Raw genomic sequence first — 22,785 nt, forward strand, 5'->3', positions numbered from 1 at the left:
GGAATCATGAATGTGCAAATAAACTTTCCTTTGTCCAGAAAAATAAAAGAAGGTAGGAACACACGGGTGCCCATTTGTTAGGCTGATATGCATGACACTTCACAACCACAACACCAAGGCTTATAGTAGGACAAAGATGTTCACTTTGATTTTGTTCTACTTGCTTCTGAACACTCCACTTCTCATGATGAGTTTCACTCCTTCCAGGTGCTTTTGGAGAATGAAGAATGAAGAAAAGGACAGAGAATTAATGGAAGCGTGTATTTTCTTTCTTTATACAGCGCAATGGTCTGTGGAGAAAGACTACTTTAGCAACATTCTGGATACGCTGTAAGTGCTTTTTAAGTTTTCATGTAGATGTCATCACAATTATTTCTGGAGAGGTCTGAGGATGAGAAACAGAACAATGCTTTGAATATTGTCTTTTTCTTTCAATGTATGCAGAAAGAAACAACACCAAGTCTTTTATAAACTTAATGCCATTTTATTAATTTAAATTTGCCTATAAAGTATTTTGTTTCTTCCAGTTAGCCTCTTGATTTCAAGGCCAGAAGTTGAGTGAACAAAGCAATCTCCAACATGCTAATAAAGGTTAACCCTCTTGTTGACAGTTTCCATTGCCCAGTACCCAGTGCTTTATTATCAAAACATACCCCATACTATTTCAATAAGTTTCATCATGAGAAGGTAAAATTAAATGGCCATAGAGTGTGTTTCTGTCACTGTGTATCTATTAGCTCCTGTGTAGAGGCACCTAATATTTGGAGTACACCTAGGTACAGAAAGGTTTCACATAGATGTTCATTTACTCTCTAAAATTTTCTGGATGTGGTCACTCCATGACTTTTGAACCTCCATGAAAAATGTAAGATTTCTGTCCAATGTGAACTTTAAACCTGTCCTTATATCTCCATCTTTACTTGTATACATACACAACCATTGTCTTGTAAGTAGCACAAAACCCAGTTCTTCATTTTCTATTTAGCATAAAGAAGGAATACTTAGAGTATAAATTTATGTTTGAAAATTGAGGCTATCTCTACTAGTGGTGACCACTTAATTTCCTTGTCATCTGACTGGGTTACGTTTGTAGCATGTGTAGGTAGTTGACAGTACTTGAGAACATGATTATAGGAGTTTCCTAGTAGCACATCTCTTCAATTATTTAAGAATTATGTACATTTATAATGGGCAGATCTGGGCCCAGGGGTTCTGCTCAAACTATGGCACAAACCAAAGAAAATATGTGCAGTAAATATCGAATCCCTACCCAGATCCAGCCAATGGATAGGACATTTTTCACAGATGAGTGAAGAGAGGGGACTGCCTTTCACGTGAACTCTGGTGCCCCATATTGATCACGTCCCTTTGATGGGAAAGCTCAGTGGCACTCAGGGGGAAGGATAGCAGGCTACAAATAATAGACTTTATATCCTATGATCACATAAAAAGGGAGGAGGTCCCCCTCAGTCACCGTCATAGGGGAGGGGAATAGGGTGAAAGTGGGAGGGAGGAATGGGAGGATACAAGGCATGGGATAATAATTGAGATGTAACATGAATGGAGGAATAAATTATAATAACAATAAAAAAGAAAAAAAGAATTATGTGTCTTCCTTTTTAAGTCTAAGTTGTTTATTTTCTGACACTTCTATCACATTTACCAATTATGTTTCTCTTTCAGTAATTTTACTAAGTATAATTGCATATTTTACCATGTGGATACTCTACACATTTTTTGCTTTGTGGATTTCTGACTGTTGTTTCCAAGCACAGCAAGCACTTTAGACTACTAGGCCACTCTGGTAGCTCAAGTAATTGACGTTGTTTATGTTTAGTATGCAAGAGTTAGTGCTTCTGTCACACAAGTTCAATTATCGACTTTCTAATGAGTTTTCCTTAAATGTCCAATGGCAATTTTTCTGTGCTGTAATAAAGGGTATTCTAAAAGGAGCTATTTGTATAGACAAAGATAACTCAAAGGTACAATTTCTAAATGAAAATCTAATTCTATTAAAATATGAGTGAATCATTCCGAGTGAAGGATTATATTTGATGCTTATTGTTCAGGTGGTAGGAAATAACTAGCAAGAGACAGGAATGATTTTTCCCATAAATAGAATAAAAAACCTCAATTTATTTTTTGTCCATGTCATAAAAGAGCATTGCTTATGTCCATACATACAGACACATACAGGCATACAACATTTTTTTAATGTAATATATTTGTTTATGTATTTTACTTACTGATCATTGCCCCCTCCCTCCTCTATCCCTTGCCTCATTCTCTCTCCATCTACTCCATCTGCATTCTCTGTTATTCAAAGGAGGGGATTCCCCCACCAAATCATTTCAACTCAACAATCACATCAGGATTGAATGTGTACTCTTCCCATGTGGCCTGAAAATGAATCCCTACCAAGGGAAGAGAGTAAAAAAAACAGGCAACAGAGTCCATGTTAGAGACAATCTAAGCTCCCCTTACTAGGGGACCCACACTAAGCCTGAACTACACATCACCTACATCTGTGTAGGAGTCCTAGGTCCAGTCTTTTGAGGATCCTTGGTTGGTGATTGAGTCTCCACAACTCCCTCTGTGCCCTGATAAATTGATTTCTTGTGTAGTTTATGTTAGTTTTTCATCCTTCTATACTTCCTCCTACTTTTCTACAAGAATCTGAACATTTGTCTGATATTTGGTTTTGATTCTTAGCATCTGCTTTGATTCACTGGTGTCTGAAACCACAGTAGAGTATCAATAGTAGTGTCAGAGGTTGTCTCTCTCCTGTGTTCTGAGTCTCAGTTTGGGCAAGGCATTGCTTGGACATTCCCTAATCTCTGCTTTATTTTATCCCTGCATATCTTGTAAGAAAGGTAAATTTTGAGTCATAGTTCTTGTGGGTTGGTTGGTATTCCCCTTCCTCCATTAGGAGTTCTGTCTAGTTAGAGGGTGTCTTCTCATCTCAGTCACCACTATATTATCCCAGAACTGTCTTGTTTATCCATCTTGTCAGTGAGATATCTCCACACATGCCTTATTCTTACTGTTCAGGCCCTCTGACCTGCTGCATCAGCTCTCCCCAGGTCTGATATCCACCCTCATTTCTATCTGAGCTTTCTTGCCTACCTTGTTCCATATCTTCAACTTCTTCTGCTGTCTATTATATTCCCTTTCTGAGGTAGAATAAAGCATCCTCCCTGGGTTCCTCCTTCTTACTCATTTTCTTTGGGTCAGTAAATTCTAGTATTTTTATCCTGTGCTATATGGCTAGGTAAGTACATCCATGTGTGTTTTTGTTAGTCTAGGTTATCACACTCAGCAAATGTTTTCTAGTCTACTAGCATGAAAAATTTATATTTTCTTTGTTTTTATATCTGAGTAGTATTTCATTGTTTATTCTCCATTGTTTGTTTGAGTGACATCAACTTTTTCTGGACTCCAGCTATTATGAATAAAGCTGCTATGAACATAATTGAGCAAGTGTCCTAGGATAGATGTCCAGGTATGGTACAGCTATGTCTGGAGGTTAAGCTTTTACCAGTTTTCTGATAAAGTAACAGATTGATTTCCAAAGTCAAACATGCATCTAGTTAAATATGCATCTCTTGTGTTTGAATTTATTTGAAAATAAAATAGTAAAAAGATGTTCTGACTGAAAAATAATCTAAAAAGCAAAACAACAATATGATGATGGATAGAATAGAATATTATAGATATATTTCGAACTAATTATAATGAATTGTTAATACTGGGACCAAATATTGCCCCAGAAACACTCCTGTGCATTCATCAGTCATCCTTTCACTATCTTAGTCAATTCAGTTAATTTCATATGGAAATACCAGAAGCTCAGAGGCTCAAACATCATGTGTAATTTTCCTATTTCTATGTAATTAATAAATGAATACATAATCAGGTTTACAGCTTGGTCTAAACCTGTGGCCTTGTCTTTACCTTCTGAGTAATTACTCAATAACCACAGACGGAAATGCTTTCCATAAAATATGCATATTTTGTGTAGATGAACTCACATGAAATTTGATAGGTGTTCTAAAATTCCATATTTTTATCTTTGCAAACTTTATTCCACGGAATAATTGTTCCAACCATAGGGATAAAGACAATATCTTCAAGTACAGGATAGTCATTATATTGATTTCAAATGATTATGTGTATACTTCTGTACATAATAAATATTGTACCATTTTACAGAACACCAGCTGAAAGCCAGTTTCCTATGGTTTTGGCTTTTTCCTTGGATGAAATAAACAGAAACCCTGATCTTCTACCAAATATGTCTTTAGTATTTCAAGTACCACATTTCATAAGTGTGTCAGAATTAAAAGTTCTCATTCATGTTTCTCAACCAACTCATTTGTTTTCTCCTAATTATGACTGTGCTCAAGTAGTCAGTTGTACAGTATTTCTTACAGGACCAAACTGGGAAGCATCTGTATTATATCACATATTCATGTACAGCCATGAACCTCAGCAGGTGAGAGATTGTGCGGTTAAAATTTAATTAATTTGTGTCTCCATTGGTGGCTTTGATAAGATGCAAAAAAAAGTGTAAAGAGGAGACTGGTCTTACTGGCCATATGTCAATCTGTGTAGTTCAATGGTATTATTCAGATACTTGATGATGATATGGAATTTCTTTGTGTGAAATGGGGATAAGAGGAGAAGTAACAGGTAAGGGGAATTTCTAGAGATTTTTACAGATCAAATGTGTTTACAAGTTCTTAAAAGTGCATGTTACCTCATGCTGCTCCCTGTGTCCTAGGTTCTTCATCTTACTTATGGGCCTTTCCATCCTCTCCTGAGTGACCGTGTACAATTTCCCTATATTTATCAGATGGCACATGAGGATACATCTCTTGCCGTGGCCCTCGTCGCCTTCTTACTTTATTTAAACTGCAATTGGGTAGGGCTGGCCATCTCTGACAATGAACAGGGTACACAATTTCTCTCAGATTTGAAAAGAGAGATGGAAAAGGATACAGTTTGCTTTGCCTTTGTGAACATGATCCCAGTGAACATGGCGGTATACATGTCAAGAGCTGAAGTGTATTACAACCAAATCATGACATCATCAACAAATGTTGTCATCCTTTATGGTGACACATACAGTACTCTTGCTGTAGCCTTTAGAATGTGGGAATCTGGAGGTATACAAAGAACATGGATCACCACCTCACAGTGGGATGTTCCTACAAGTAAGAGCGATTTCACACTTGACCCATTCCATGGGACTCTTGCTTTTGCACAGCATCATGGTAAGATTTCAGGTTTTAAAAATTTTGTCCAGACATTGAACCCTCTCAAATACTCAGATAAATATCTGGCAAGCCTGGAGTGGATGAACTTTAACTGTGAATCCTCAGCATCTAACTGTAAGACAATGAAGAACTGCTCAACCAATTTCTCATTGGAATGGCTAATGGCACAGACTTTTGACATGGCCTTCAGTGATAACAGTTATGACATATACAATGCTGCATATGTTTTGGCCCATGTCATTCATGAGGTGCTTTTTCAACAGGTAGAAAATCAGCCAATTGACTATGAGAAAAAACATGGTCATATCTGCTCGAAGGTAATATTTCTTCTATTGGATTATACATGATCTTATCAATGTCATAGTTTTTAAGAGTCTCTCAGATGATTAACTGAGTGAACTAGGAAATGTTTCCCCAAAACCTCGGTTTCTAAATGTTTTTATGCTGACACAATAAATCTAGAGCTTTATATAGATCTTCAAATACAATGGTATTGGAATGAAAGACACCACTTATCAGTGAAAATCAGTGATTCTGTAACAGAGCAACTGAATATGATCATACTTGTTCTAATATTTGAGAGATAATTAGTCTTTCCTCATTAATGTTCTCCTTGATAAGGAGATGAGTGTTCATTAATTCTGAAATTTGAGGTAATAAGTTCAGGGGATTGTTTTCTCAATTGATTATCCCCAAATGTAGTCTCTGTTCACCTTCCTCAAAGTCTTAGTATAATTGCATACAAATAGTTATGTGAATCAGTTTATTACACACACACACACACACACACACACACACACACACTAATTTGTTTGGATATATGTTTCCCACTGTATTTGTGTTTCTAAGTGTGTTTCTGTGTATCTCTGTGTATATCTGCATTTATGTGTGTGTGTACAGATATGTGTGCACATGTGTGTGTTTCTGTCCATCTGATTATCTGTTCATAGAAGTGAGCATAAATTGTCTGTGTCTAAATGCTCATGTGTATGTTTGTTTCTCTTTTGTGTATGTCTGTTTGTATTTATAAGCACATGTGTCTGTGTGTTCTGTGTTTTTGTATATTGGATTGCACATATGTAATCTCTTGTTCTGTGTGTGTGTGTGTGTTTCTATCTCTCTCTCCTTTGATATTGTGAGCATAAATGTGTTTTTGTGTCAATGTCTCTCTGTGTGAATGTTTGTATCTCATTATGTCTCCCTATGTGTATTTGTCTGTTCATGTGTGTGTCTATGTATGTGTTTGGTACATTTCTGTACTTGTTTGTCTATTTGGGTGTATATGTATGTCTGTGTCTGTATGTTCATATGTGTGTCTGGACATGTATATTAATGTGTGTGTAAACAAATATGGGGCTATATTATGTGCGTATCTCTATATAGATGTGGGTCTCTCTGTGTGCAGATCCATGTGTGTGTGTGTGCTGTGTGTTTGTGAGTTGTACATGTATGTTTGAAGTGTAAGTGCTTATCTATGCTTGTGTTTCTTAGTTTCCTTTCAGTGTACTAAAATTCTGCAAATATGACAAATTAATATAATGTTCTGTTTTCATTGAGAATCTCCACCTGATACCTTCGATAAAATTGCATTTCAGAGGTAATCATCATACATTTTCTCCAACCTGGGAAGAGCATATAGATTATATAATACTGCCTGTTTTTCAGATGCACTCCTTGATGAGAAAGACCCACTTCATAACTCCTACTGGAGACAAAGTGACCATGAACAAGAAAGAAAAACTTCAGAAAGAGTATGACATTTTCTACATTTGGAATCTCCCACATGATTTTGAACTTAAGTTGAAGATAGGAAAGATTAGCCTATATTTTCCACATGGTCAACAGCTCCATTTATCTGAAGACATGCTAGAGTGGGCCACAGGAAGTCGACAGGTGGGTTTAAAGAACTGTACTGATTTCCATTACATACAAGTAAACACTGTGTGTTTAGTTGGTCCATTTATGCTTTTTATAAGTTAGTGAAATGAAATAAACTGTCCCATAAGGAACCTACTTCTAGTCTGTTATATTTCTTATTTTCACTATTTTTTATGTTATTTCTTCAAGGAGTTCATGCAACAGTTACACTGTATTTTATTATAAAAGAAACTGTTTTGTTTTAATATGAATATGAAACAACTCTTGACCACTCATTTATAATATTTCCAGTAAAGTGAGTAATATACTCATGGTACCATTCTTACTACTATATAGTGATTTCCTCACTTATTATGAATATCTGATAAAAAAAGTTAAAGAGACTGAGGCTAAGTGTAATGATACAGCAAATTAAGAATACAAAGGCATTAGAAAACAAACTCATCATTTCTTTTAGTTTTAATTATCTTTTTAAATTTAAATTTTTTATTTTATTCATTTTACATCCCAGCTTTAGGCCCCTCCCTTGTGTCCTTGCAGGCCCACCCTCTCTCCTCCTTCCTCCTATGCCCCTTCCCTAGTCCATAGAGAGGGGAACCCTTCTCCTCTACTTACTGACCCCAGCCTATCAAGTATCATAAGGACTGCCTGCATACTCTTCCTCTGTGATTTGATAATGTACCACATCACGGGGAAGTGATCAAATTGAAGGCAACACTTTTATTTTATATGTTTGCTTAAGCCTTCTGACAAAGAATTCCTAAATTGTCAACCCCCCTAATCATAAATTAATAATGTTGTGATACATATTAAATATTCTATGAATTATTACTTTATTTTCTTTCTTTTTTATATGTCTGTGGGTTTTCTTCTGGATATATGTCCATGCAACACTGGAGTATGTGGTGTATATGGACATTAAAAAAGTGATGCAAATCCGTGGGAATGTGAGACAGCTTAAATGTGCAAAATGGGTGCAAGATATCAATTGATATTCACAGTTTGTCCATGCCTCAGCTCTTAATTATGCCATGTAAAGAAACTGCTCACTACAATCCTTGCCTGGTCCTCTTAAATGTTGTGTAGTTCATTCAAAGTAATGAAACGGTGTCTAGTTTCCTTCTGTGTATTTGAAGTTATTGGTAGTAACACATTTTTGCTATGCAAAAATTTGGGAATAAAAGATTTCATCATAGCTCCAGGGTATGTCACAGGTACGAATTCTAATGTGGCTGGTTTTAAGATATACTATTCGAACTAACAACTACAAAGTTGTTTACATTTTAACGCTATATTTTAAATTATATCTCAGGTTACTTATGTACTGTGACATTTGCAGTTAATAGTCCTTCTCAGAGTTATGAGAGGAATCATTTTTTATACAGAGGAACACAGGATCTGAAGTTTAGCTACTGAGATACATATGCATTCAACGGCAGCAATGAAATCGCATGTGTTTTCTAAACAAAGCTTGATTGAGCATTACAAAAACATGCACGAGAATAATACTCAATACTAAAAAAAATATAGAATCAATGCTCTGCTTCCAGATATGCATATCAGGATACATGCAGAAAAAAACAAACATAAAAATGATGATATCAAATTTATCTAGTTCAATATGTTACAGCCATAATTTTAAATAAGAGTATGTTTAATTATATGCTAAATACATAATTCAAAAATGATTATTAGAATGTTTTATGAAAAGTGAGAAGAGGAGACATACATTACCTCTGGAAGGATACAAGGGGTCACAAAAACTAACACAAAATAAGCCACTGAAAAAGGATGTGAAAAAGGAATCCCATGAAGGTACAAAATAATAAAAATAGTCCAACAAAAATATATAAAGGAAAAACAATTTAAAGGAAATAAAATTCTTAGTAAAAGGTCTCACCAAAACAATAGTTCAAAATAAGGACAAGATTGCAAAGCTTGAATGTTGTGCATAAGTATTAGAAAATTCAGACTATAACAAAAATAAAACAAAACAGAAGATACAAAATAGAGGAGACCGAGGGTTTCTTATTAAAAGATCAAATTTACAATCCAGGGACACAAGGGAAAAAGAAGGACATGCTCAACTCATCAGCACTATATCGAGTATAATGTAATCAAAATTTCATGTGATATGTCTGCCCATCGAGATACAACAGTCATTTATATAGCAAACATTCAAAATCAGGAAATGAACAAACCCTGACATATTTAACTTAAAAAATTATTTTGTAACAAAGACATAAAGTTGAAGGCTGCAGTGCAGAAGACTCTGTCATAGTAAGTTCCCATCTGTATATCAGTCAATGTCACTATGGACGTTCTTACAGGAGGAGAGTAACAGTGATGTGTTTCAAACATTTAACAGCCAACCACAGTAAATAAAAGAGAAAAGTTATTCCTCATAGTAGAAGGATACAGAACAGAGTTCAATAATAGTCACAATCACAAGAATTTATAAGCACTGAAAAATCATGATGAAAAAAACTAGTTGAACCACTTCACACAATGAATGTAAGAATCAAAGGAACACATAGAAAGCACTAAGCTCCAGAGAAAAGCAACTATTAGAAAACTATTAAATACTACAATATAAACACGTAGACAATATTCACCATATAATCAACAATAATAATTTATTGTTAATGATCGCATTCTCTAATAAAAAATCCATAGAAACAAGATTGGTTCAATAAAACAACAACAACAACCACCACAACAACAACCCTAAATTTTTCTATATTACTTCCATAGAAAAAGATATTTTTAATCATAATGGAATCCTTCTATAAAAAATGGGAGTGATGCATTGTTATGAAATGGAAACAAACAAATGAAAAACTCTGAAGATATTCACTTTGATGCACATGGATGGCATAGTTCTTAAGTAAACACCTATTAAGACAATTCAACAACACACACAATTCTATTTCACTCAAGAAGTGCAATAGTGATTCAAAAATGCAGATTAGTTAAATGAGATACACAATATAAATACACTCTAAGATGGAATTATATGACTATACAAAAATATTCATAAATGTGTTATAAGCACACAACAAGAAAATTTGCTCAACCATGTTCATAGCAGCCTTATTCATAATAGCCAGAACATGGAAACAGCCTAAGTGTCCCTCAATAGAAGAATGGATAAAGAAACTGTGGTACATATACACTATGGAATACTATTCAGCTATTAAAAACAAGGAATTCCCGAAATTTGTGGATAAATGGATTGAGCAAGAAATGATCATAATGAGTGAATTAACCCAGAAGCAGAAAGAGTCAAATGGTATATACTCATATCTGCATATTAGCCCAAGGGGCAAGTCCCATGAAAGCCTTCACTTACCAGGAAACTGAAACAGAGGGGAGGACATTCTAGTGGGACTCTAGATGAGAGAATCATGGGAGAATGGCAAAGTAGAAGGATCCAGAGGGTCCTAGAAGCCTACAAGTAGAACACTATGATAGGCAGATTTGGGCTCAAAGGGATGGGATAACCATTGAGATGTAACAAGAATAAATTAATAAAGGAGAAAAAATAAAATAATAAATAAATAAATAAATAAATAAATCCATCATTCATTCAGAATAAAAGAGAAACATGTTGGAACACAAAGAACAGGTAATGTCTTGACAGAAAACAATTTTTATGGCAAACAGATTGCAAGCATTGTGCTAAATGAAGAGAAAAATTTTCAATAAAATCAGAATTTTATGATTATGGGTATATGTGGTATATATTTTAATCCAAACAGTTTGTAGGCATAGTTAGAAAATTCTCTGTTGATATGTGGCCAGTTTGACAAATATAGCTAATCTAAGGCTGTCAGTGTGACATAGAGACCATGCCTTAAAATACTGAACAGAAATGGGGCAGCAATGTGCACTGTCTCCACTCTTCTTCAAAATGGTCATTAAAAATCTTACCAAGTGCCTAGCTGGAGATTGGGATAGATACTGGGACTTCCTACTGGGACTCTAGGTGAGAGAGGTAAGGATGAATGTGAAAATAGAAGGTCCTAGAAACCTACAAGAAGACAAATAAGGCAAGCATATCTGGACCCAGGTGGGTCAGCTAAAAATCCTGTACTAACCAAGGACAATGCATGCAATAAACCTAGAACTCGTATCCATATCTAGCCAATGGACAGCACATTCTCCACAATTGTGTGGATAGCAGGGACTGACTCAGACACGGACTCTGGTGTCCCCTATTTGACCACTCCCTCTCGGTGGGGAGACCTGGTGATGCTCAGAGGGAAAGTAAGCAGGCTCACAGGAAGAGACCTGAAAGGCTGTGATCTTATAGTGGGAGACAATGTCCCCTTCTGTCACAGACCTAGGGAAGAGGAATAGGGTGAAAGAGGGAGGGATGGGGAATTGGAAGACACAAGTCAGGGGATAAAAAATTAGATTTATTCTGAATAAAATACTTAAATAAAAAAATCTTACCAAATGCCAAAACAACTGTGAAAATATATTTTAAAAAGAGAGAAAATGTTCAATTATAAGTGAGTATACACCATTTGAGTCTTGCTGTTTCTGTATTAACTCACTCAGTATGATCTTTTCTAGTTCCATCCATTTGTCCACATATTTCTGGACTACCTTGTTTTTAATAGCTGAGTAGTATTCCAGTATTCCATAGTGTAAATATACCACAGTTTCTTTAAAAATTTTTTTTATTAATTTATTCTTGTTACATCTCAATGGTTATCCCATCCCTTGTATCCTCCCATTCTTCCCTCCCTCCCATTTTCCCCTTATTCCCCTCCCCTATGACTGCTCCTGAGGGGGATTTTCCCCCCCTGTATATGCTCATAGGGTATCAAGTCTCTTCTTGGTAACCTGCTGTCCTTCCTCTGAGTGCCACCAGATCTCCCCCTCCAGGGGACATGGTCAAATATGGGGCACCAGAGTACGTGTGAAAGTACGTACTCTCTACTCAACTGTGGAGAATGTCCTGTTCATTGGCTAGATCTGGGTAGGGGTTTAAAGTTTATGGCCTGTATTGTCCTTGGCTGGTGCCTTAGTTTGAGTGGGACCCCTTGGCCCAAATCTGCCTATCGTAATGTTCTACTTTTAGGTTTCTAGGACCCTCTGGATCCTTCTACTTTGCTATTCTCCCATGCTTCTCTCATCTAGAGTCCAAATAGGATGTTCTCCCCTCTGTCCCAGTTTCCTGGTAAGTGAAGGCTTTCATGGAACATGGCCCTTAGGCTAGTATGCAGATATGAGTATATACCATTTGAGTCTTTCTGCTTCTGGCTTAACTCACTTATTATGATCATTTGTAGTTCAATCCATTTGCCCACAAATTTCAGGAATTCCTTGTAATTAATAGGTGAATAGTATTCCATAGTGTATATGTACCACAGTTTCTTTATCCATTCTTCTATTGAGGGATACTTAGGCTGTTTCCATGTTCTGGCTATTATGAATGAGGCTGCTATGAACATGGTTGAGCAAATGTTCTTGTTGTGTGCTGGAGCATATTCTGGGTATATTCCAAGGAGTGGAATAGCTGGGTCTTGAGGAAGCCCTATTCCCAGTTTTCTGAGATAGCACCAGATAGATTTCCAAAGTGGCTGTACTAGTTTGCATTCCCACCAGCAATGAAGGAGTGTTCCTCTCTCCCCACATCCTCGCCAGCATGTGATGTAGCTTGCATTTTTGATATTAGCCATTCCAGTGGGAGTAGGATGGAACCTCAGAGTTGTTTTGATTTGCATTTCCCTGATGATTAAGGAGGTTGAGCATTTCTTTAAGTGCTTCTCAGCCATTTGATATTCCTCTGTTGAGAATTCTCTGTTTAGTTCCAAGCCCCATTTCTCAATTGGGTTATTTGGTTTGGTGGTGTTTAAATTCTTGAGTTCTTTATATATTTTGGGTATTAGACCTTTGTCAGATGTAGGGTTGGTGAAGATCTTTTCCCTGTCTGTAGGCTGTCGCTTTGTTCTCTTGACAGTGTCTCCTGCCTTATAGAAACTTCTCAATCACATGAGGTCCCATTTACTAATTGTTGACATTAAGGCCTGGGCTGTTGGTGTTCTGTTCAGGAAGTTGTCTCCTGTGCCAATATGTTCCAGGCTCTTCCCCACTTTTTCTTCTAAGTGACTTAGTGTCTCTGGGTTTATGTTGAGGTTTTTGATCAACATGGATTTGAGTTTTGTGCAAGGTGACAAATATGGGTCCAGTTGCATTTTTTACACATAGACCTCCAGTTAGACTAGCACCATTTGTTGAAGATGCTATCCTTTTTCCATTGAATGGATTTGGCTTCTTAGTCAAAAATCATGTGACCATATATGTGTGGATTCATATCTGGTTCTTCGATTCGATTCCACGGATCAACCAGTCTGTTGCTGTGCCAGTACCATGCTGTTTTAATAACTATTGTTTTATAGTACAGCTTGAGATCAGTTATGGAGATTCCTCCAGAGGATCTTTTATTGTAAAAGATTGTTTTAGTAATTCTGGGGTTTTTTGTTTTTCCATATGAAGGTCAGAATTGAACTTTCAATGTCTTTAAAAATTGTGGTGGTATTTTGGTAGGGATTGCACTGAATCTGTAGATTGCTTTTGGTAGGTTGGCCATTTTTACTATGTTAATTCTCCTGATCCATGAGCAAGGAAGATCATTCCATCTTCTCATGTCATCTTCAATCTCTTTCTTCAGAGTTTTGAAATTTTTTTAAACAGGTCCTTCACTTGCTTAGTTAGAGTAACTCCTACATATTTTATATTGCTTGTGGCTAGTGTGAAGGGTGTGGCTTTCCTAATTTCTTCCTCTTCAAGCTTGTCATTTGTGTATAGGAAGGCTACAGACTTTTTTGAATTAATTTTTTTATCCAGCCAATTTGCTGAAGGTGTTTTTCAGCTGTAGGAGTTCTCTGGTGGAATTTTGAGGGTCACTTATGTACACTGGCTTATCATCTGCAAAGAGGAATAATTTGACTTCCTCCTTTCCCATTTGAATACCCTTGATCTCCTTTTGTTGTCTTATTGCTCTGGCTAGAACTTCGAGTACTATATTGAAGAGATATGGAGAGACTGGGCAGCCTTGCTTTGTTCCCAATTTTAGAGTAATTTCCTTCTGTATCTCACCATTTCCTTTTATGTGGGCTATTGGCTTGCTGTATATAGCCTTTATTATGTTGAGGAAATTGCCTTGTATCCCCAATCTCTCTAAAACTTTAAACATGAATGGGTGTTGGATTTTATCAAATGCTTTTTCTGCATCTAAAGAGATGATCATGGGTTTTTTTTATTTTCAGTTTCTTTATATGATGGATTACATTGATGGTTTCTGTATATCTTACACCATCCCTGCATGTCTGGAATGAAGCCTACTTGGTCATGATGAATGATATCTTTGATGTGTTCTTGTATTCGTTTTGCAAGTATTTATTTAGTATTTTTGCATGGATGTTCATAAGAAAAATCCGTCTGAAATTCTCTTTCTTTGTTAAGTCTTTGTGAGGTTTAGGTATCAATTTGACTATGGCCTCATAGAATGAATTTGATAATGTTCCATCCCTTTCTATCTTTTGGAGTAGCTTGAAGAGTATCAGTATTAGCTTGCCCTGGAATGTCTGGTAGAATTCTGCACTGAAACCATCTGGCCCTGCGCTTTTTTTTTAGTTGGGAGACTATCAATGATTGCTTCTATTTCTGTAAGAGAAATGGGACTATTTATCTTATTTATCTGTGCTTCACTCAACTTTGGCAAGTGAAATTGATCAAGAAAATCATCAATTTCCCTTAGATTTTCAAATTTTGTGGCATATATGTTTTCGAAGTAGGATCTTATGATTCTTTGTATTTCTTCAGTGTCTGTTGTTATGTCTCCCTTTTCATTTCTGATTTTGTTGATTTCAATCCTGTCTCTCTGCCTTTTAGTTAGTTTGGCTAATGGTCTGTCTATCTTGTTGATTTTCTCAAAGAACCAGCTCTTGGTTTTGTTGATTCTTTGGACTGTTTTTTAGTTTCCAATTTGTTAATTTCAACACTGTTTGATTATTTCCAGACGTGTTCTCCTTTTGTGTGTTTCTGCTTTGTTTTTTTTCTAGGGCTTCCAGCTGTGTCGTTAAGATGCTTATGTGCGATGTTTCCAGTTTCTTTTTAATGGCACTTAGTGCTATGAATTTTCCTCTTAGCACTCCTTTCAATGTATGCCACATTTAGGTGTGTTGTTCCTTCATTTTCATTGAATTTCAGAAACTCCTTGATTCCTTTCTTTATTTCTTCCCTGACCCAGGTGTCATTTAGCAGAGAGTTCTTTACTTTCCACATACATGTAGGCTTTTTGTTATTTTTGTTGTTGTTGAATTGCATCCTAGGACCATGGTGATCTGATAGGATACAAGGTATTATTTCAATCATCTTGTATCTATTGAGGCCTGCTTTGTATACCACAGTTTCTTCATCCATTCTTCTATTGAGGGACACTTAGGTTTTCTCCATGTTCTGGCTATTATGAAAAGGCTGCTATGAACATGGTTGAGCATATGCCCTTGTTGTGTGCTGGAGCATTTTCTGGGTATATTCCAAGGAGTGAAATAGCTGATTCTTGAGGAAGTCCTATTCCCAATTTTCTGAGCTAGCACCAGTGGTTGTACACATTTGCATTCCCACCAGCAATGAAGGTGTGTTCCTCTTTCTCTACATATTCATCACCATGTGGTGTCACTTGAATTTTTTTATCTTAGCCATTCTGATGGGTGTAAGATGGAATCTCAGAGTTGTTTTGATTTGCATTTCCCTGATGACTAAAGATTTATATCCTCACTTATAATTGTACAGTAGCCCAAGGGGCATGTCTCTCGAAAGTCTTCACTTAGCAGGAAATTGGAATAGATGTGAAGACATTCTATTGGGAGTGTAGGTGAGAGAAATATGGGAGAATGGAGAATTAGAAGGATACAGAGGGCCCTAGAAATTCACAAGAAGAACATTAGGATTGACAGATCTTGGACCAGGAGTTATTCTCAATGTATGGCACCAACCAAGACCAATATGTACAGTAAACATGGACCCCCAATGAGATCTAGCCAATGGACAGAACATTCACCACAGTTGAGTGGAGACTGGAGAATGACTTTCACAAAACTCTGATGCCCCATATTTGACCATGTCCCCTTGATGGGGAGGCCTGGTGGCTCAGATGAAGGATAACAGGCTACCAAGAAGAGACTTGATACCCTATGATGATGTACAGGGGAAGGCGGTCTCCCTCAGTCACAGACATAGAAGAGAGAAATACGGTGAAAGGGAGAGGGAGGGAGGAGCAGGAGGATATAAGGGACGGCATAACAATTGAGAAGTAATATGAATAAATTATAAGAAAATTCAGAAAATAAGAGAAAGTAATGTTCCCCATTCTAGATAGAGTTGAGGTATCCCAATGCTAAAGAGTGAGACCCTGTTTCACAACCACCACAGCAAAAGGGAAGCATTCTATTTAACTGTATATGTGGAGAATATGAGATGAACTTGTGCACCAGTGACAATGTGGTCTTCACTTAGCCCTTAATACTGAATGAAACATTCAAATAAGCATGCAACAATCAGCTAATTTCTAATGCTCCTTACAGAGCCTCATCATAAAGTTCAGTGTAATACAAAGATAACCTTCCTTTAACCTAAGAAAACCTTCCATTAACATCAAACAAACTAACTTAAGAATATATTATTAATTTGTTCATATTGCATCTCAATTGTTATCCCATATCTTGTATTCTCCCATTCCTCCCTCCCTCCCACTTTCCACCTACTCTCCTGTCCTACATCTGTGACTGAGGGTGACCTCCTCCCTCTGTATATGCTCATAGGGTATCAAGTCTCTTCTTGGTAGCCTGCTATTCTTCGTCCGAGGGCCACCAGGCCTCCCCTTCAAGGGGCCATGGTCAAATATGGGGCACCAGAGTTTGTGTGAAAGTCAGCCCCGATTCTCCACTCAACTGTGCAGAATGTCCTGTCCATTGTCTAGATCTGGGTAGGGGTTCGATGCTTATTGCATGTATTGTCCTTGGCTGGTGCCATAGAAACAAACTGACTTTTACTCAGGTTCCCACAATATTTGTAGGCTCCTTAAGGTCTTCTCACTTCAGGAAACACATCACATTACAGCTTCTTACACATCAACTCGGCACTTTGTCACTAGGATTGTCTTTTCAATTGTGTTTTTTCTTTACACTAAGTTTGTGATGATTTGAAGTCTTAATTTACTGGAGCATGTGTTTGTCATCTGAGACTTGAGGAGATATTTCGTCTGTTTTAGATGTGCTTTTGTCGTATCTTGCTAAGTCATTGCTTTGATTAAACTTTGGCCCTGAACAAAGTGAGGAGAAAGGTTGTTTTGGCTCATGGGTTATAAACAAGGGAAGACAAGGACGGAATTTGGAGACTGAAACTAAGACACAGGCCCTTGAAAGAACACTGCTTACTGGCTTGCTCTGTTTCATTTCTCATATACCCTTGCCTAGCAACAGCATTGTCTTTAGTAGACCTGGCATGCCTACAATGAATACCAAATATAAAATGCATTAGCGTTAGAAAGATGGGTTATTCTGACAGAGAGAATTTCTCAGGTAAGGTTCATTCCATGCTCTCTATCTTCTTACTATACTTTGCGTCAGCTTGATGAAAATCAGCAAGGAAACCAGGTTGCAATCTCTGTAGTGTTTGCTCAAAATACACTAAAATTGTTTCCAGAATGTCTAAGATTTGGTAAAGAACTCCACTTTTTATCAACTTTTAAAAATATATTCAGATTTTTGGCATTATACAATGTGCTAAGTGACATGTGGTACCTCAGCTTATGTATATAAAATAAGCTTATTGATATCTCAACATGCTAATATAATGTAGTTATGGATGTAGTAGGTAAAACTCAATATGTATCTTATTTTCTCAGATGCTGCCCTCTGTATGCAGTGCTGACTGTGGTCCTGGATTCAGAAAATTCAGGCAGGAGGGAATGCCAGCCTGCTGTTTTATTTGTATCCGCTGTCCAGAAAATGAAATTTCTAATGAGACAAGTGAGTGTTTGCTGCTGTGATAAATCCTTTACACTGAGACCCCTCTCCACCAACAAAGAGATGCTGAAGGAGTCTAAAAGGCAACTACAAAAATAAAATATACCATTTTCTCAATTAGCAGTCACAGGAATACAAACACTAACAATGTCATAACAGCAACAACAACAATCACAAAAACCCTTTTACCTAGATTTACATTTTTATTCAATTTATGTCTGTCACATCATATTTTCTCAAAGAAACAAAATCGACATGCAGTGTGAGCACATTCTGTATGAGATCTGGTATGGTTATTATTTTCCCCTATAACTTCATGCACACAAGTTTCCAGTCATGAATTTTTAAAATGTCCTTTCATTCTTTTTGCATATATACATATACATATACATATACATATACATATACATATACATATACATATACACTCTACGTGTGTTTATGTACACAGTGTATGGAAAGAATCCAACAGAAGACAGAATATGGCACAAGAACTGATGGACTGTGTAATGGAGGTGCTAGAAACCAAGTCTGTGTCCTTAGAAAAATTAGTGTAGAGATCAAAAAATTAAATGTAAAATTAGCAAAAACTGCTGCATATGAGACAGAATTTGTGTGATATGTAGAGCCCCATTTTCTTTTTCCCCCTTTTTTATTGTAATTTAATTTGATTACATCCCAATTGTTATTCACTCATCCATTTTCAAATGTCTGATGTGATTTGTTCCTAGGAAGGTGAAGATAATTCTTAACACATAATGTACAAAATATAAGGAGTCTTATATCAAATATTTTATACATAGCACCCAATTAATAATTTCGTGAAATAATAGATTAGAATCGTTTTGTGCTGAAAGTAGTTAGTACAAAAATTAAATTTTTATTACAGCCTACAAAGCCAGTTTAGTAAAATGATTATATACTTATGCTTGACAAAATGCAAGTTGACAATGTGAAGTTTTTACAACATTTGCCTTTGATACTATGCAATGAAATTCAAGTTCTTAAAGTACCTTTCTGGCCAATAATATGGCTCTACATTTAAATCATTTGCCACTAAGAATGATAGCTGGAGTTCATCCCCAGGACCCATATAGTGAGAGGAGGCAAAGAACTCTTAGAAATGCCTTGTGACATCTATGCACTCAAATAACATACATAATGATGAAATAAACTGTAATAAAATTATTTTAAATGTTAAAAATTAATAAGAACTCATGGTAATAACATAAATAGATAGAAAAAGAGTAATAGTATTTATAGGTTTGTAGGTATGTTGTGAATGTATGTGTACATAAGGGCAGATGAAGGTGAGAGACAACTAATACCTCTATAATTAATTTGAAGGCAATTGTGAAACACCTCACATGGGTTCTGGGAACTGAACTCAGGTCTTGTGCAAGAGCAGGACATTCTCTTCATAGTTCAGCTAACTTTCCAACACTTTAGGCAAAGTAACTAGTAACAATTTCCCATCAATAAATTGTTCTACAGGAAAGATTTAACAACCAGGAAGCATCTTATAACTCTGTGAAACTATCTAATGAATCAGTGGTATTCCAATGAAATTTCCTACCATTGCCATTTCAGGAGAGGATATTATGAGTGAAGTAGTTTGTTCCACGCAAAAAAATCTGTCACTGGCCAGATGTGGTGGTGCACGCCTTTAATCTCAGTACTTGGGAGACAGAGGCAGGTAGATCACTGTGAGTTCAAGGCCAGCCTGGTCTACAAAGTGAGTCCAGGACAGCCAAGACTACACAGAGAAACCCTATCTTGAAAAAAAATCTAGGTAACTTTTGAGTTTTGTTTTTGTTTCTTCCATGGTGCTTATTGATATATAAATTTACCTCAGAATATGTTCAGAAAGTTTGGGTCTCATAGAGATTGAAACTAGGGAAGCAAGAAGATGCTGAATGCTTCCCACGAAGGTAAAATAAAGATGAAAAGCTTCTAGTGATCAGTCTGTAGAGAGGTTTCTACCTTCAGTGATAGAATTAGTGCTTTTCATTATCAAGACTCAGGAATTGTTTTTCTTTACTGCCATATAAGAACATAAATAAGGACATATTAATAATTCTTTTTTATTTTTTACAGTTTTCAAGCCTTTATATTACGTTTATATACCGAGAAACTTTACTTCTCGTACTCACATTCCTACTTCTCCCAAATGATTATCAAATTTATGAGCACATCTGTTACACTTTTTTGGTCACATAAATATAAATACTCACACACACACACACACACACACACACACACACACACACACACAACACAAACACACACACTCCCAACCCTAATGATTTCTTTTACTGTTCCTTAGATATCATTATGCTCAGGCTGGGAATTAGAAAAACTGTCACAGTTCTTCCCCAAGCAGAAGACAGTCTCTGTCTCTGATAAAGAAAGCATTAATTAAACAATCAGTGAACTCAGGCAGCACTGAGTGCATGGGAAAGGAGGTTTTAAATGACATTCAGTCATGCTGTGGTTAATGAGTTTAGATTCTGTGAATTTATCAGAATAAGTCATTTCATGATAGCATCCAGAATGATTTAAGAAGTCTAGTTTATAAAAACCTTGTAAATGATATCAGCAACACTGTTAAATAGACAAAATTTGCTTTGGTTTTCTTCTCTAAAAAGATAATAAGAATTAATAAATAGAAGCATTGTTGTACAGCAATGTCGTTCAATCATATTATCAGCAGTAAGGTGGAGATATTGCAAAGCTTTGCCAACACACTTATTGAAATATCTTGTAAATAAACTGCTGAAGCTATACTAACAAATATTTCCTTTCTGATTCAGACATGGACAAATGTGTGAAGTGTCCAGAGGACCAGTATGCCAACACAGAGCAGAATCACTGCATCCACAAAGCTGTGATTTTTCTGAGCTATGAAGACCCCTTGGGGATGGCTCTGGCCTTCATGGCCTTGTGCTTCTTTGCCTTCACAGCTCTGGTTCTTGGGGTATTTTTGAAGCACAATGACACAGCCATTGTGAAGGCCAATAACCGCACTCTCAGCTATATCTTACTCATGTCACTCATGTGCTGTTTCCTCTGCTCCGTACTCTTCATTGGCCATCCCAACTCAGCCACTTGCATTTTACAGCAAATCACATTTGGAATTGTATTCACTGTGGCTATTTCCACTGTTTTGGCCAAAACAATTACAGTGGTTCTGGCTTTCAAAGTCACAGCTCCTGCAAGAATAATGAGGTACATTCTGGTTTCAGGAACACTTAACTACATTATTCCTCTCTGTACACTCATCCAAATTATTCTTTGTTCAATCTGGCTTGCAGCTTCTCCACCAGCTGTTGATATTGATGGAGACTCTGAGCATGGCCTCATCATCATTGTGTGCAACAAGGGTTCAGTAATTGCATTTTACTGTGTAATTGGATATTTGGCATGTCTTGCCTTGGGAAGCTTCACTGTGGCTTTCTTGGCCAGGAACCTGCCTGATACTTTCAATGAAGCCAAGTTCTTGACATTCAGCATGCTGGTGTTTTGTACTGTGTGGATTACTTTCCTCCCTGTCTACCATAGCACCAAGGGCAAGGTCATGGTGGCCTTGGAGATTTTTTCCATCTTGGCTTCCAGTGCAGGGATGCTGGGGTGCATCTTTGTCCCAAAGTGCTACATAATTTTATTAAGACCAGACAAAAATTCTCTTCAAAAGATCAGGGGGAAATCATATTCCTAAAGGCATAGTTAATGAGTACTTTTTGTTAATTTAATTTATTTATTCAGTTTACATGCTGATTATAGACCCACTCCTTTATCTCCTTCCAGTGCCACCCTTCCTTCCTCTCTCCATCCCCTCTTCTCTGTGCCTCAGATTAGTGGAGAATCACTTCCTATGCATGTCATCTCTCCATGTTGCATCAGTACTGACCATGTCCTCTTCTCGTGGCACCTAGAAAGATAGTACCACAAGGAGGAAATAATAAAAAATCTGGCATCACAATCCATGTCAGTACCTGCCCCGAAATTTCTTACTAGAGGACCCACATGAAGCCTGAGCTGCCCATCATCTAGATCTGTGTAGGGGGCATAGGTCCAGTTCATACATGGTCCTTAGTTGCTGCCTCAGTCTCAGCAAGCCACTAAATGCCTTGGTTAGCTGGCTCTTTTGGTATTTTTATGGATCTTGTGTCACCTCCAGATCTCTTTCTCCTTCCTCCCTCTATTCCACAAGACTTCCTATTATCACTCAATGTTTGGATGTGACTCTTAGCATTTGTTTTAAACCTGTGTTTAGCAAAGCCTCTCAGAGGACAACACAAATAGGTTTCTGTCTACAAGCATAGCAGAGTATCATTAATAATCTAAGTGGTTAGCTCTGTCCATGGACTGTGTCTTGGTTTGTGCCAGATAGTCTGACTGGTAAATGAATTCTAACTGACAAATATAAAATTGTTACATAACCAACAAATATTGGGGTACAGTGCATGATCTGTCTCTTAGAATTATGCTCACTGTTTCCTCTAATGATATCGCATAGCAGTATCATGGCTCCTAGAGTTATCTGTGTTGTCCATATAATCTTGCCCTGATCTACTTATTTC

The 22,785-nt window shown here is 36.8% G+C and overlaps 1 protein-coding gene across 1 annotated transcript; it reads left to right on the top strand.

Moving 5' to 3' along the window:
• Window positions 1-220: 220 nt before the first annotated feature.
• On the top strand, window positions 221-21,920 carry LOC311579620 (vomeronasal type-2 receptor 116-like; the record flags this gene model as incomplete). The annotated part of the gene is made up of 6 exons (XM_084750343.1): window positions 221-330; window positions 4,213-4,312; window positions 4,784-5,596; window positions 6,945-7,172; window positions 18,082-18,205; window positions 21,016-21,920. 6 exons carry the CDS (start codon window positions 221-223, stop codon window positions 21,918-21,920), a joined length of 2,280 nt encoding a protein of 759 aa, XP_084606469.1.
• Between the last annotated feature and the right edge of the window lie 865 nt (window positions 21,921-22,785).

The sequence above is a fragment of the Acomys minous genome, assembly GCF_964271855.1.
Source record: "Acomys minous genome assembly, chromosome: 12".
Taxonomy (NCBI): Eukaryota; Metazoa; Chordata; class Mammalia; order Rodentia; family Muridae; genus Acomys; species Acomys minous.